The following is a 13,518-nucleotide window of genomic DNA, read 5'->3' as shown; positions in this document are numbered from 1 at the left end:
CGGCCATGGCTCACGGGCCCAGCCGCTCCGCGGCATGTGGGATCCTCCCGGACCGGGGCACGAACACGTGTCCCCTGCACCGGCAGGCGGGCTCTCAACCACCGCGCCACCAGGGAAGCCCCTTGCTGGTGGGATTGAGTGCAGTCACTTTTGAATGCAGTTTGACAGTTCCCCAAAATGTTAAAGGTAGATCTACCATATGATGCAGAAACTCTACTCCTTGACACATGCCTAAGAGAACTGAAAACATAGGTCTATACAAAAACTTACACACGTATATTCATAGCAACATCACTCCTAATACTCAAAAGGTGAAAATAATCCAAATTCCCATGAAATGTTGAATGCATAACCAAAAGGTGGTATGTTTATACAATGGAATATTATTTGGCAATAAAAAGAAATGAAGTATTGGTGAATGCTACAACATGGATGAACCTTGTAAACATTATCCTAAGTGAAAGAATTCAATCACTAAATGCCACATATTGTATGATTCCATTTATATTAAATGTGCAGAATAGGCAAATTTATAGAGACAAAAAGTAGTTAGTGGTTGGCAGGGACTTGTGGGGGGCGGGGAATGGGAAGTGGCAGCCAATGGATATGGGGTTTCTTTTTGGGGTGATGAAAATATTCTGGAACTAGATAGTGGTTATGGTTGCACAACTCTGTGAATACACTAAAAACCACTAAACTATATATTTTGAAAGTGTGCGTTTAATGGCAAGTGAATTATATCTCAAAAAGCTATTGTAGAAAACAAAGCATAGTTATGAATACACTGTATATGCTTTAAAACAATAATTTCCAATATTAGTTTTTACTTTATAGTTTATAATTCAGACTAACTTAATTTTTAAATATCTGTGGGTCCACAGAGCATGTAGAAGATAAGAAGAATGAAACCTCACTAGTAGTATCTATTAATACGTGAAGGGAAGGTCAAATGGAAGTGCTGCAAATCAAAAATTTTAAATAAATGGTGTTTTAATTCTTCCAAAGACATACTGAAGTTACAATGCATTGTTAATTGTGAAGTTAAATTTGCTAGAGTGATTTAAATGAATAAAAAAATGACTAATAATTATCTCAATCCACTTATCCAACCGATCAATGTTTCATTCTTTCATCTGCACCAACAGACTTGTTCATTTTTAAACAAATGGATACCTTTTAAAATGCTTGAATACTATTTTACTAAGTAGGTTAAATATTCCCCTGAAATCTAATATATGATGTTTACTTGCCTAGCAAGCCGTTCTTTAAAAGATAATTGTACCAACAATTTTATATTGCTTTACAGTTTATAAAGCATTTTATATATATTTTATTCCTCAAAATAAAACCCTGAGCCCAACCTTGACTCTTCCCCTCTCCCTGCTGCATTCAGTCAACTAGTTACAAAGTTCTGTCCAATTTAACCCTCACATATCTCTCCAAGCTGCTGACCTCTCCCCATCCTCACTGCACCATCCCAGTCCAAGTCCCCAACATGTCTATCCTAGATTCTGCAGCGGTCCCTGATTGCACTTTCCCTCTTATACCAATTCAAGCCGTTTTTATAAGCAAGCATTATTTTTTATACAAATCTGATCATGTCACTCCCTTCTGAAAATTCACCATATTGTTCCTGTCACTCTGAAGATAAACCCCAAATCTCCAGAATGGTTTCCTAGGCGCTACCCCTACATATTCTGGCATCTGGATGTTCTCTCCAGCCTCAGTGGACACCACTGTCTCCCTGACTCTCTGGACTAGTCACACTGGATTTCCTTTAGTCCTGCAGAATGCTGCATGCCTCAGGGCCTTTGCATCTGTAATTCCCTCTGCCTGGAATGTCTTTCCACTTATTTCTGGCTTATTCTTTTTCATCATTCAGGCCTCAGCTTAAATGTCACCTTCTCAGGGAAGCCTTCCCATCATCTTATTTCAGGCTGTGAACCTTGCTGTATTTCTTCTCAATGAACTTCCTCTTTTAGCACTCATCAAAATGGTAATTAATGCCTTTTATTAATGTTAAAAGATAACAACCTTCTTTCCCTCTCCCACTATTGCTCTATAGTGGGCTCCTTCTCATCTCTAGATCCAAGCTGAACTGTCACTTTTCAAGTTGGTGCAACTGTATGAAGAAGGCATATCTCCCCACTCCCATGTTCTTTTATTTACTAATTATTTCCTCCCTGTTTTCTTCTCTAGAATGTAACCATCATAAAAGCATATGTGACTTGTTCATTGCCAGATTCCCAGAGTCTAGAACAGTGTCTGCAGCATGTTAGGTGCTCTGTGAACATGTGTTAAATGAATAAATGAATGAACCCTATGAGTCAGGCAGGGCAGATATTGATAGTTTTATAGATAGAGAAATGAAGTTTAGAGACATGCAGTAAAGTGTGACTTCACTTCTGTCATTAGTAAATGGCAATGCCAGAGTAGAACCCAGATGGTCTTACTTCTAATCTTATATCCTTAATTCAGGTGAAATTTGGGCTCCTGGCTCTATTTAAATAATTTGAGAGTCATCACTTTTTTGCCTGACACCCAGCTAGACATATGATGCTTCATTGGAGAAGGTGTAATGAGTGATCAGATTAACCTGGAGCTATTTTGTTCCATGGGATAGTGTTAGAGGTGGGTTTTTTGGTTTTTTTTAAGGGAGGAAGGGGAGGTAAGGGTTGGTTTCGGTTTGTTTTTGCTTTTTTTTTTTTTAAGATGGGACCAGTTTACAGATTAATCCTCAGGCATATAATCAGGCTTTCAGAAGTTAAGATTGACAACTTATTTTATTTGTTAGTGACCTCCCTTAATTATGTATTTAATTCATAAGGCCAAAACATTACACATAAATTGGCATGAATGAGAAGACAGAAAACAAAAGTCTTCTCACCAAGCATCTCTTATATGAAAAGAGGACTTAAGAAGGGGGTAAAGCCAGGGCAGCAATGTATTTTTCATGCTGTGTCCAGCAAGAGTGTCTTGTCGAAGGGCCATGTGAGGGCTAAATGCTACTCAGGTTCTGCTTGCCAAGTCCCTGGAACAGAGTTGCCATGCCCTGGAACAGAGTTGGGTCAGACCAAAAGAAAGATTCATCTGCGAGGGAGCACTTTTCCTTAATTCAGGTAAAGGTGCCCATGTGGTTCAGGGGCCCTGAGTATAAGCCCCACGTCTCAGGGCTCTGGCTTGTTCTGCTGCATGACTGGAAACCCCATCAAGAAAGGAACTGGGGAGATGAACGCAGATCAAATCCGGAATGGGAGCATGGGCCCAGGCTCTCTCAAACTCCAGAGTGCATCTGACTTAGAACTCCTGATAAGTCAGAAAACAGTACTCTGAGAAGCTAGAGTACTGCCCCCAGTCCGGTTCACAGCAGTTCACATTCCAGTATGAGAACAGATAGGTGAACATTCCTGAGTTTGGTTATACCTAACATTGGCTAATCTATTTTCTTCTACATTCGTATTTACATTCCACGTCTGCTGGGTTCATGAATAACTAAATATCGTTACTGCAACCTCAGGTAGGTGACTTGTGTCAGGAGTTCATTCTCTATCTGGGAAATGTTCATTTTAAAATATTTAGACAGGCCTGACACTTCTTGAACGTGTGTTGCAATGTAGGCAGTTCTCACAGAAAAGAACTCTCGGCAAAGCTTTGCTTGCTTGTACCCACTTCTCTTGTTGAGGGGCCACCTTGGGAAACCGCATCCGTGTTTATGCACCACTGTAGTTCTGCATCTTCCTGTTAGAGCGGGTGTGCAGGTGAGGCTGAAGGGAGCATTGCAGAAACATCTGGGCTTGGCTTTGCCACTGGGTGGTGATGAAATTGCTGACAAGTCATTAACCTTCTGAGTGTCAGTTTCTTCAATAAAATGAGGATTCTGGCATTTGTTTGACTTACCTATCAGATGGGTTGCTAGGATCAAATGCAAGATGTATAAGAAGAATCCTTGGACATGACCAAGTTGTATACTAGGTGTAATAATAGTTGCAACAGAAGCAAACTTCTTGGAAATTATGTCTTTTTTCCACTTTAGACCAAATTGTTTATCTTTATGTTGTGAATCATCCCCACATGGAGTCCACTGTGGAGATATTTAAATTTGAGGAACAACAACGTTCTTTGGTACACCTGAAAACTATAAAACACGAACTTCTCAAAAGGTATGGAATTAAAGTATTTAATTTGCGCCTCTGCCGTGTGCTTTGTTTTCTTTAGTTCACAGCCTTGGTTAAACTTTTGTTTTGAAGCTTTTTCTTCTAAAGCTTTCTAAAGGTTCTCATGGTGACACTGCCCAGCACCTCACTAGAAATTGGTGTATTTGGTATTGAATATCTTTATATTCTCCAAACTTTTGGAAAGCATTTTAATCCTATAGAGTTGCTCTAATTCCATCCTCCGTAAGACAACAGTGCAGAACCTGCTATTGGGCTCTTTAAACACCCACACCCTTTAGTTGTTCTGGTAGGTTGTATTCTGAAAGCCATACCCATTGGGTGTTATAACCAGCCTCCAGAAGGACCATTCCTTTGTTCAATCAAAGTTTTAAAGTAACATTTGAAAAAAGGCCTGAAGGCATATATAAAAATTCACATTTATTAAGTATTGACTATGTGCCAGGCACTGTGCCAAAATCCCTAATTCCCTTTCACTCTCACAACTGCCTTTAGTAATAGGCATGAGTAAACAGAGACTTAGAGCAGTTTGGGGTAAGTTACTTACCCAAATTACATAATTTGTAAGTGGTAGAACTAGGGTGTAAACCTTGACCCATCTGATTTCAAAGCTGGGCTCTTAATCACTGTGGTGAACATCTTTGAGAAAATTGTAAGTTTTTTACTGGCTAGGTTGCCTGTTTCAAGCCTGTAACGAACAATGAAGAATCTTTTATAAAATGGATGCAACGCTGATAGACTGGTTCTAAAACAGCAGAGGTTAATCTTTCCATGAGGTAGAAAAGTAGGGAAAGAAAAGGAAGGAAGTTCATTTTCTCTCCTTTGCTCTCTTTCTCAACAACACATTTGAATTTCTCCCCATAGAATTTGGGGGCAACAAAAGGCGAGGCAGAAGAAGTAAGAGAACTTGAAGTTGTTGACTTTTCCCATGATGCACTGTGCTGGGTTCTGAGGCACAGTGGGGACCAGGACTGCCACTGCTGGGTGACTGAGAAACTGTGGACAAGTCACTTAACCTGTGCTTCAGTTTTCCTCAGCAAAATGTGAATTCCTTCAAAGGCCTGACTTACCTACCTGGTGATTGTGAGGGTCAAATGCAGTAACATCACCTTGTGGGAAGAGTGCCTCAGAAAGCACAGCCTGAGGGAAAACTCAAGACACAACTCCTTTGTTAGGGAGTACCAGCCCAGGATGCAAAAGTCAGAGAGTGGCCTGAGGCAGGGAAAGCGGAGTGTTATGGGTTGAATTGTGTCTCCTCAAAAAGATAAGTTTGAAATTTTAACCCCGATACCCCAGAACACGACCTTTTGTGGAAATAGGATCCTTACAGATGTAATTAGTTAAGATGAGGCTGTATTAGAGCTGAGTGTGCCCTTAATCCAATATGATTGATGTCCTTATAAGAAGACAGACGGACACACAGGGAGAATGCATGTGAAGATGGAAAGTGAGATTGGAGTGATGCATCTACAAGCCAAGGAATGCCTGAGGCTACCAGAAGCTACAAGAGGCATGGAAGGATCCACCAGTAGAACCTTCAGAGGGAGCATGGTTCTGTCAACAATTTGATTTCAGACTTCTGGCCTCCAGAACTATGAGACAGTAAATTTGTGTTGTCTTAAGCCACCCAGTTTGTGGTACTTTGTTACAGCAGCACCAGTAAACTTATATGGGAGAGAGTCTATAGCAAATGCATTGTTAAGCCAGCTACTGCTAAGTGCAACTGACTGCTTGAAATCATGGGATTGCCCTTCAGTAAGCAACATAAACCTCATTTCAAGACAATCTGGCCAAGATAAGAAAGGAAGAGGAGTTTATCCACCCACCCCACCGTCTCTCAGTAGTCAGAGGTTTGCCTCAAGGGGTGTTAATTCCTGCACATACCTTTTTACCCATGTGCAAGGCAAGTCTGGTGATATCCTGTGCTTTGAATTTGACACAGAAGCCTGGAAATGGGAGTAAGAGGCCTATAACAGACATGAGGTAAAGCGCTATAAGGGTACACTGTGGAAAGTCTGTCAGATCCTATGCAGAGCTGGTTGAAATAGTGCCAGCTGGAATAAGGCAGGTGCGGCTTTGAGGATCTAAAGAGGACCTTGAGAGGTACCCTGATAAACACATACCCAAGCATTTCAAAGGGAAGAACAAGGTGCTATGGAACAAATCATGAGGGAATTTAACTTAATCTATGGTGTTAATACTTTTTGAAAGAAGGACTGCGTAAGCTGAGACCTAAAAGACAAGTAGCCCAATAACATTGGGAAAGTCATTGTACAACAAAACCTCAAAGTATTTCCTGATTCATCCAAATTTTTCTTTCCTAAATTTAATGTAAACTTGTATGGATATAACTGAGTCACTTTGCTGTACACCTGTAACTAACACATCATTGTTAACTATACTCCAATATAAAATAAAATTTTTTTTAAATCATAAATGCCACTAGAAAGGGTGGCACATTAACTTTATTGACAATATTGTGTATTTTACAAAGTTGCTGAGTAAAGAAGCTTCACACACACACACACACACACACACACACACACACACACACACAGGTTCAATCTTTTTTTTTTTTACATTTTTTTCTAGTCATCATCTCTTTTTCTTTTCCAAAATAGAAATGATTTTGTTTTAATTGTTGTAAGAGTTAGACTTGGTTCATTTAAAAATTTCAATGGTATTGAAGAACATATATAAGAAAGAATAACACTCATAATCCCACCTATGCAGAGAAAATATAAAGGTCAGGATGAACTGGGTCTTGCTACAATAATAGAAAAGAAAAACCCTAGCATCTTTAATGGCTCAAACCCACAAAGTTTTGTCTTGTTTTCATACTCATGCTACATATCCAATGTAGGTGATTCAGGCAGTCAGTTTTATGGTGTCCTCATTTAGAACCTTAAGAGAGGACCACACTCTCATTTATCAGAAAAGTTTCTGGTTACTGTGGAAGAGTGAGGGAAGCATGGTGGATCTTGTACTGCCTCTTAAAGTCTCCCATCTCGGAAGCTACATACATTACTTCATTTTTTTTTTTAACTCTTTTTTTTTTTTAACATCTTTATTGGAGTATAATTGCTTTACAATGGTGTGTTAGTTTCTGCTTTATAACAAAGTGAATCGGCTATACATATACATATATCCCCATATCTCCTCCCTCTTGCATCTCCCTCCCACCCCTCTAGGAGGACACAAAGCACCGAGCTGATCTCCCTGACCAGCTCTTTATTGGCAACCTGCTTATGAGGTGGACAGATCAGAACTTAAAGATTTTTTTCAAAATTAAGGGAATATGGTGGAGCTGCATATTAACAACAGTGGGAAATTACCCAATTTTGGGTTCGTTGTGTTTGATGATTCTGAGCCTGTTCAGAAGGTGCTTAGCAACAGGCCCATCATGTTCAGAGGTGAGGTCCATCTGAATGTGGAAGAAAAGAAGACTCAAGCCGCCCAGGAAGGGGACCGCCGAGATAACCACCTGCAGGGACCTGGAGGCCCTCGGGGTGGGCTGGGTGGTGGGATGAGAGGCCCACCCCGCGGAGGCATGGTGCAGAAACCAGGATTTGCAGCGGGAAGGGACAGTGCTCCAAGGCAGTGAATTGCTCTTCACCGATCTTCAGGCAGCAGTACAAACCCTAGCTCCCACAAAACGGTGAATTTCTTCAGCCAACCTTTGGTATCTTGGAATCTGATCCTAGTCTATCATGAACTGCTTAAGTTTGTACAATTTTACTTTTTGTGTTAATGGTGTGTGCTCCTTACCACTCCCCCCCATTTTAGTCCTTCACTTCCAATTTTGTGGAATGATATTTTAGGAAAAATGGATTTTTAAAGAAGAAAAAAAAAAGACTGCGTTTCCCTGCTTTACTTGCATATACAGACTGGATTTTTTTTTAACAGTTTCCCCAAAGGAATGTTTCTTGCTTATTACTGACATTTGGTATGTTTTGTTCATTGGACTATTTCTTACTTATTTTCTACATGTTTCAAAATCCTGGGAGAATTGCAGGATTTGATAAACATTTTGAAGGCAGGAAAAACCCAAATTATCTCTTCTTTGAGAGTCAGGACTACCTTCTGGTGTGGAAAAATTGCCGTTGGAAAAATTGACAATTTAGATTCTCTCTGGTATGGTTAAAAACTGAATAAAAGGTGTTAGTGGAGTTTTTCTTTGGACACGGGATCACCAAACAGTTCCAAAACCTACTGTTTTTACCACTGAAATTTAAATTGTGAGATAGGTTTTAAATGTCTAGAATGCAACTGATAAGCTTTTCTTGAACTGTTAGATTTTTTTTTGAAGTAGAGTTTTTTCATGTTTAATTTGTATTTGTAAAAAAAGAAAAAAACAAAAAAATTTAAAAAATCTGAATAACATAAAACCAGAGCAAAACTGTTGTGCCTTCTATTTATCTTTGATTCCAGTCTTGGCAATTGTTTAAAGAAAAATAATAATAATTTTAAAAAACCTAGATTTGTTCTATCAGGTTCAGAGTATGTTGGGAATTATAGAATCCCTCTTTCACCTGTAAAAAAAAAAAAAACAGTTGCAAGTCAACAGATTTAGATTTGAGGTTTATTTGTCTACTTGTCTGTTTTTGCTGATTTCTGTGGAAGGGAGGAGTGAGAAAATAACAAATGGCTAAAAGAAAATCCATCAGGGCAATGAAAAGTCATGTACTTTCTGTGGAATCCTTTAATCCATACTAGTTCATGTATACTTTTTCAAACTGATGAATTTATTGGTCTTTGAGATTTAGTGATTTTAAATAGCCCATGGTTTTTTTTTTCTTTTTTCTTTTTCATTTTAGTGTGAATGACATTGTGGTTCTCGGAGCAGAACAGTTCTATGCCACCAGAGACCACTATTTTACCAACTTCTTGGTACTATTAGAGATGGTCATGGATCTTCGCTGGACTTACATTCTTTTCTACAGTCCAAGAGAGGTTAAAGTGGTAGCCAAAGGATTTAGTTCTGCCAATGGGATCACCATCTCACCAGACAAGAAGTAAGCTCTTTTATAAATTCCAACCCTTTACCCTTGATATTTTCATGGATTCCTTCCCTGAAGAAGTGCTTACTTCCTGAGGCTTAAGTAGTCAATACATGTGTGGAGGGATCCAGCGTGGCCAGGGTTCACAATAAATGTGTGATCTTAAGCCAACCATTGCCCTCTTGCACTTTAGGGTCCCCCAACAAAATGAGGGATTTTGACTCAAGGACATGAGGTCCTTGTTCCAAATTCTTATGTGACTAGAAAAGAGTATAAATGCAGGATACCTCTGCCCCTTATGAGGCTAGAAGGTCTTTAATCACTTATACTAAGTTCAGTTACCCCAAAGTCCTTATTGGAGAGGGAGACCCAACTTAGATTGGACATTGGGATTGTATAAGTTTCAGACTCCCTGTTATACTACAGCAGAATTTTCTATGAGAAGACATTATTTTATGCAGCATAAAATTTTATGAGAAACACTCTTTTAAAGTGTTTTTAAAATGGAAGGTTATTTAAAAAGAAGAGTACCATGAATATTAAGTGTAAAGGTGACATAATAAATAGAGATGATCCCTGTGGAAAACAACACTAAGTATTCTTCCTCTTTTTAAAAATAATTGTGATTGAGTTTCACGATCATCTGCTACTTCTTTTCAAGCACGAGTTTCTGGAAGTATAGGCTCTATTGGACTTATGAGAGGTCCCCTTACCTCCATTCAATTTAAAGAATAAAGTGTGACTCCTAACTGATGAGACTGAGCCTATATGTCATCTAGAAACACAATTCCATTACCTTATGGTCATATCTCCTATTCAACGCTTACTTAAAGCACTTCAAGAGTATTAAAAATACCACTCCATTATCTTTTACTGTGGTTTAGAAAGGCACTGTAGTGGCACTTTGAGCTATTGTGAATTTGTATAGTTCTTCTCAAAAATAAAAGTTAGTATCATCTCTCATAACTACTTGCTTAAATGTAAATGTTACTTACTTCAAAGGTATATCTATGTAGCTGATATATTGGATAAGAACATTCATGTAATGAAAAAACATGACAACTGGGATTTAACTCAACTCAAGGTAAAAGTACCCTGTCTTCCCGCACAACGTGTTCTATTACATTAGTTCCCAAGCTTGACCTGGGAATGTGCTCCCTGAATGAAGGAAACGAGACTATTTTAGAAGAATGTTGGTGAGATTATGCTTGCACTTCTAAAATTCAGTAGCAAAAATCTAATTTCAGGAGCCAGAAGGAGCTGGTGGGAGGGAGGAGGTAGGGAAGAAAGTCAAAACAATGTCTTCACTACTTCCTCTTTGTTGGAAGGTAATCCAGTTGGGCACCTTAGTGGATAACTTAACTGTTGATCCTGACACGGGAGATATTTTGGCAGGATGCCATCCTAATGCCATCAAGCTGCTGATGTATAATACTGAGGATCCTCCAGGGTCAGAAGTAAGTTCTTATACTTCTCTAAGCTCATGGGAAAAGCAGCAAGAACAAACAATTTGTTGAGGTGACTTGGGAGAATTTAGCAGGTCATATGTGATGTTCCAGAATTGAACAAATTCTGCATATGGAAAGAGTAAAGATTTGGGGCAGGATGGGGAGATACAGCCCATTAACCCCTTCAAGTCACCTGGTGACAGTTTAACATCAGTGCTAAACAGCATATCCCATCCTTGCAAAGGCTGTACTTGCTATTGGGAATCATGGGAAAATATGAGCTTGATTATTCATATTGACCCAGATTCCCATATCATAGTTCCAATCAGGATGTAGGCTCTGAGCAGGCCCTAAAGTTAGGCAAAGGGAAAGTCATATATGGAAACATCTTTCATACTTCCCAACAGGAAGCTCCCATGAAAGGGTTTAAACGACTGTAGCCTCATAACAAAATTAGATTTTGCCCGCAGGTTCTATTATATATGATAGTGTTGAAGAATGTCTCATTTTATAGATGTTATTTTAAATCTCTTCTAAAATAATATCATATGCCATTGAATGTTATATGACATTAGAAACAATAGCATAAAGCATTGCAATTTCTAAAGCATTGAGCTTAAGAATAAAAAAATCCCTAGTGAATTTAAATACAGATATAAATTCTTGGCACACATACTATGAGAGATTTATTCACAAAAATTTATTGAGCACTTATAATGTACTAGTCTTTGTTCTAATGCTTAGAAAATAATCAGAAAACAAAACATACAAAGACCTCTGCTGTTAGGGAGGGAGAAAGACAATGAACAATAAGCATAAGAAATAAGTAAATTAGATAGTAAGTTTGAAAGTGGTTAAGTTCTATGGGAAGAAAAAGCATAACAGTAAAAGGGATCAGGATTACTGTGAACAGAGGGATGGCAGGTCTTATTAAATATGGAGACTAGGCTATGCCTCATTGAGAAGGTAAGGTTTGAACAAAGAGGAGAATGTTTGAATCTAGGTTTGGGGAGTTGGGAAATTGAGACTCAAATCCCACCCTGGTAATTGGCCCAGTGGGTAAAGTAGAACATACAGTTATTCTGCTTCCAATATTGCTATTCTTTAGTATAAAAAAAAATTTGTTTCTTTTATTAACATATTAGTCACAACTTTTTTTGTTTTGTTTTTGGCTCTGCCGCATGGCTTGTGGGATCTTAGTTCCCTGACGAGGGATTGAACCCGTGCCCTCGCCTGTGAAAGCACGGAGTCCTAACCACTGGACTGCCAGAGAATTCCCTAGTCAACAATTTCTTGACAAAAAACAACAACAACCAAAAAAAAAAAAAACCAAACAAAACTCCCCAAAACATCAAAAAATATAAAAAGAAACAAAAGTCCAGCCTGGGACTAGAACCTGAAGAATTGTTACCCTAAGCTACCCTGGCCTCAGATATATGCCCCCCAAAGTGATACATATAACTTTTCTACAAATGCCCAACAACAATGTCTGCTTTAAGAGAATGAAAATACGATCCATAGAATGATATGAAAATTGTTTTCAAGTTTAATCATTTGTTTATTTTGAATAAGACTTCTTTCTTCACAATCACTGACACCCTTTATTTTTGGTGGAGGCTAATGTTTTCTACATGAGTTCCAGCTTGAGTATTTCCATGGAACAAACCTGAGATAAAGTTGTAGGAACTTCCTCAAGATAAAACAAAAACAAAAACAAAAAAACACTAAATTCTATTTTAATAAGAGATGTTGATATAGACTCATGACTCATGAAATCCTAATCCTCAATTAAATCCTAATTTAATTCACGTCATACCCTATTTGAGTGAACTTCATCCAGGCTGTTTGGAAACCTGAGCACTTATGTATTTACTGATTAGCAAACTAAACTGTGTAAATCCTGTGTATCAATAACAGTACTAGGCAGTGATGTGTCAGATTGAATTCCAAAGTATGCATTCTTTATGCTTCCTTGAGGGATGGGTCCAGCTGTGAAAACTACCATCTACTGGTTCTGGGTTGGGTTGGCTGGCTAACTGGTTGTTCCTTCATTATCTTGTCCCGTGTTTCCCTCCTCATCCTGTATGCCCAGTCAAAGGCAAGAACCTTTCCACAGAGGGAGCAATGCTGGTCACTCAAGATTAGATAAGAGCATTCACGGTTCTTACCTCTCTCTATAGAGAAGTCCGAACTAACAAAATTGTGTAAACCATCTGTTGAGGAATTTGGCTAATGTGAGATCACTAGTCCACTTGACTGACTAGGTATCGTTAGGACACTGATACTTTCATCAGAAGAAGAAAAAGAAAAGATTGAAGATGTACGGATTTTAGCTTATTGATTTCTGAGAAACATATTACTCCTGGAGTATTTGGGAAGGAAAACATCTCTGATGGCTGTTTGTTCATAGTCTACTAATGAATGATCTTTCTTGACAGGTACTTCGCATCCGGAATGCTTTGTCTGAGAAGCCCAGGATAAGCACTGAGTATGCCAACAATGGCTCAATGCTTCAGGGCAGCTCTGTGGCTTCTGTGTACCAGGGGAAGCTTCTCATAGGCACCGTATTTCACAAAGCTCTATACTGCGTGCTCTAGAGTCCAGATATTCCAAAAAGTCTACACGTTTGGTAAAAGTAAACCCTTAATTATATGATAACTGGAACTGTAAGTAAATGACAATAAAAATAACTAAATAATAAATTTTTATTGGACACACCAATAAAAATGTGTCCGGCTTTTCTCATGGATAGAAGTAAAGAAGCAGAGAGATTACGTAATATCCACCTAATTGCAAGTCAAGGGCTTCCCTGGTGGCGCAGTGGTTGAGAGCCCGCCTGCCGACGCAGGGGACTCGGGTTCGTGCCCCGGTCCGGGAGGATCCCACGTGCAGCGGAGC

At 38.9% G+C, this 13,518-nt stretch overlaps 1 protein-coding gene across 2 annotated transcripts in view; it reads left to right on the top strand.

Moving 5' to 3' along the window:
- The window catches only part of PON3 (paraoxonase 3), a 39,094-nt gene that overhangs the window by 21,874 nt on the left and 3,702 nt on the right, over positions 1-13,518 (top strand). The window contains exons 5-9 of one of the 2 annotated variants that reach the window (XM_028490026.2): positions 4,034-4,160; positions 8,990-9,187; positions 10,175-10,256; positions 10,501-10,629; positions 13,059-13,108. In XM_028490026.2, coding sequence (XP_028345827.1) covers positions 4,034-4,160; positions 8,990-9,187; positions 10,175-10,256; positions 10,501-10,629; positions 13,059-13,108 — 586 coding nt within the window. Of the gene's footprint in view, positions 1-4,033; positions 4,161-8,989; positions 9,188-10,174; positions 10,257-10,500; positions 10,630-13,058; positions 13,231-13,518 lie in introns of those variants that run through there. The other variant, XM_007117340.3, reaches the window with a different exon arrangement.

The sequence above is a fragment of the Physeter macrocephalus genome, chromosome 5 (genome assembly GCF_002837175.3).
Source record: "Physeter macrocephalus isolate SW-GA chromosome 5, ASM283717v5, whole genome shotgun sequence".
NCBI lineage: Eukaryota > Metazoa > Chordata > Mammalia > Artiodactyla > Physeteridae > Physeter > Physeter macrocephalus.
Note: the sequence above shows the minus strand (reverse complement) of the source record. Positions and strands in the feature narration are given on the sequence as shown.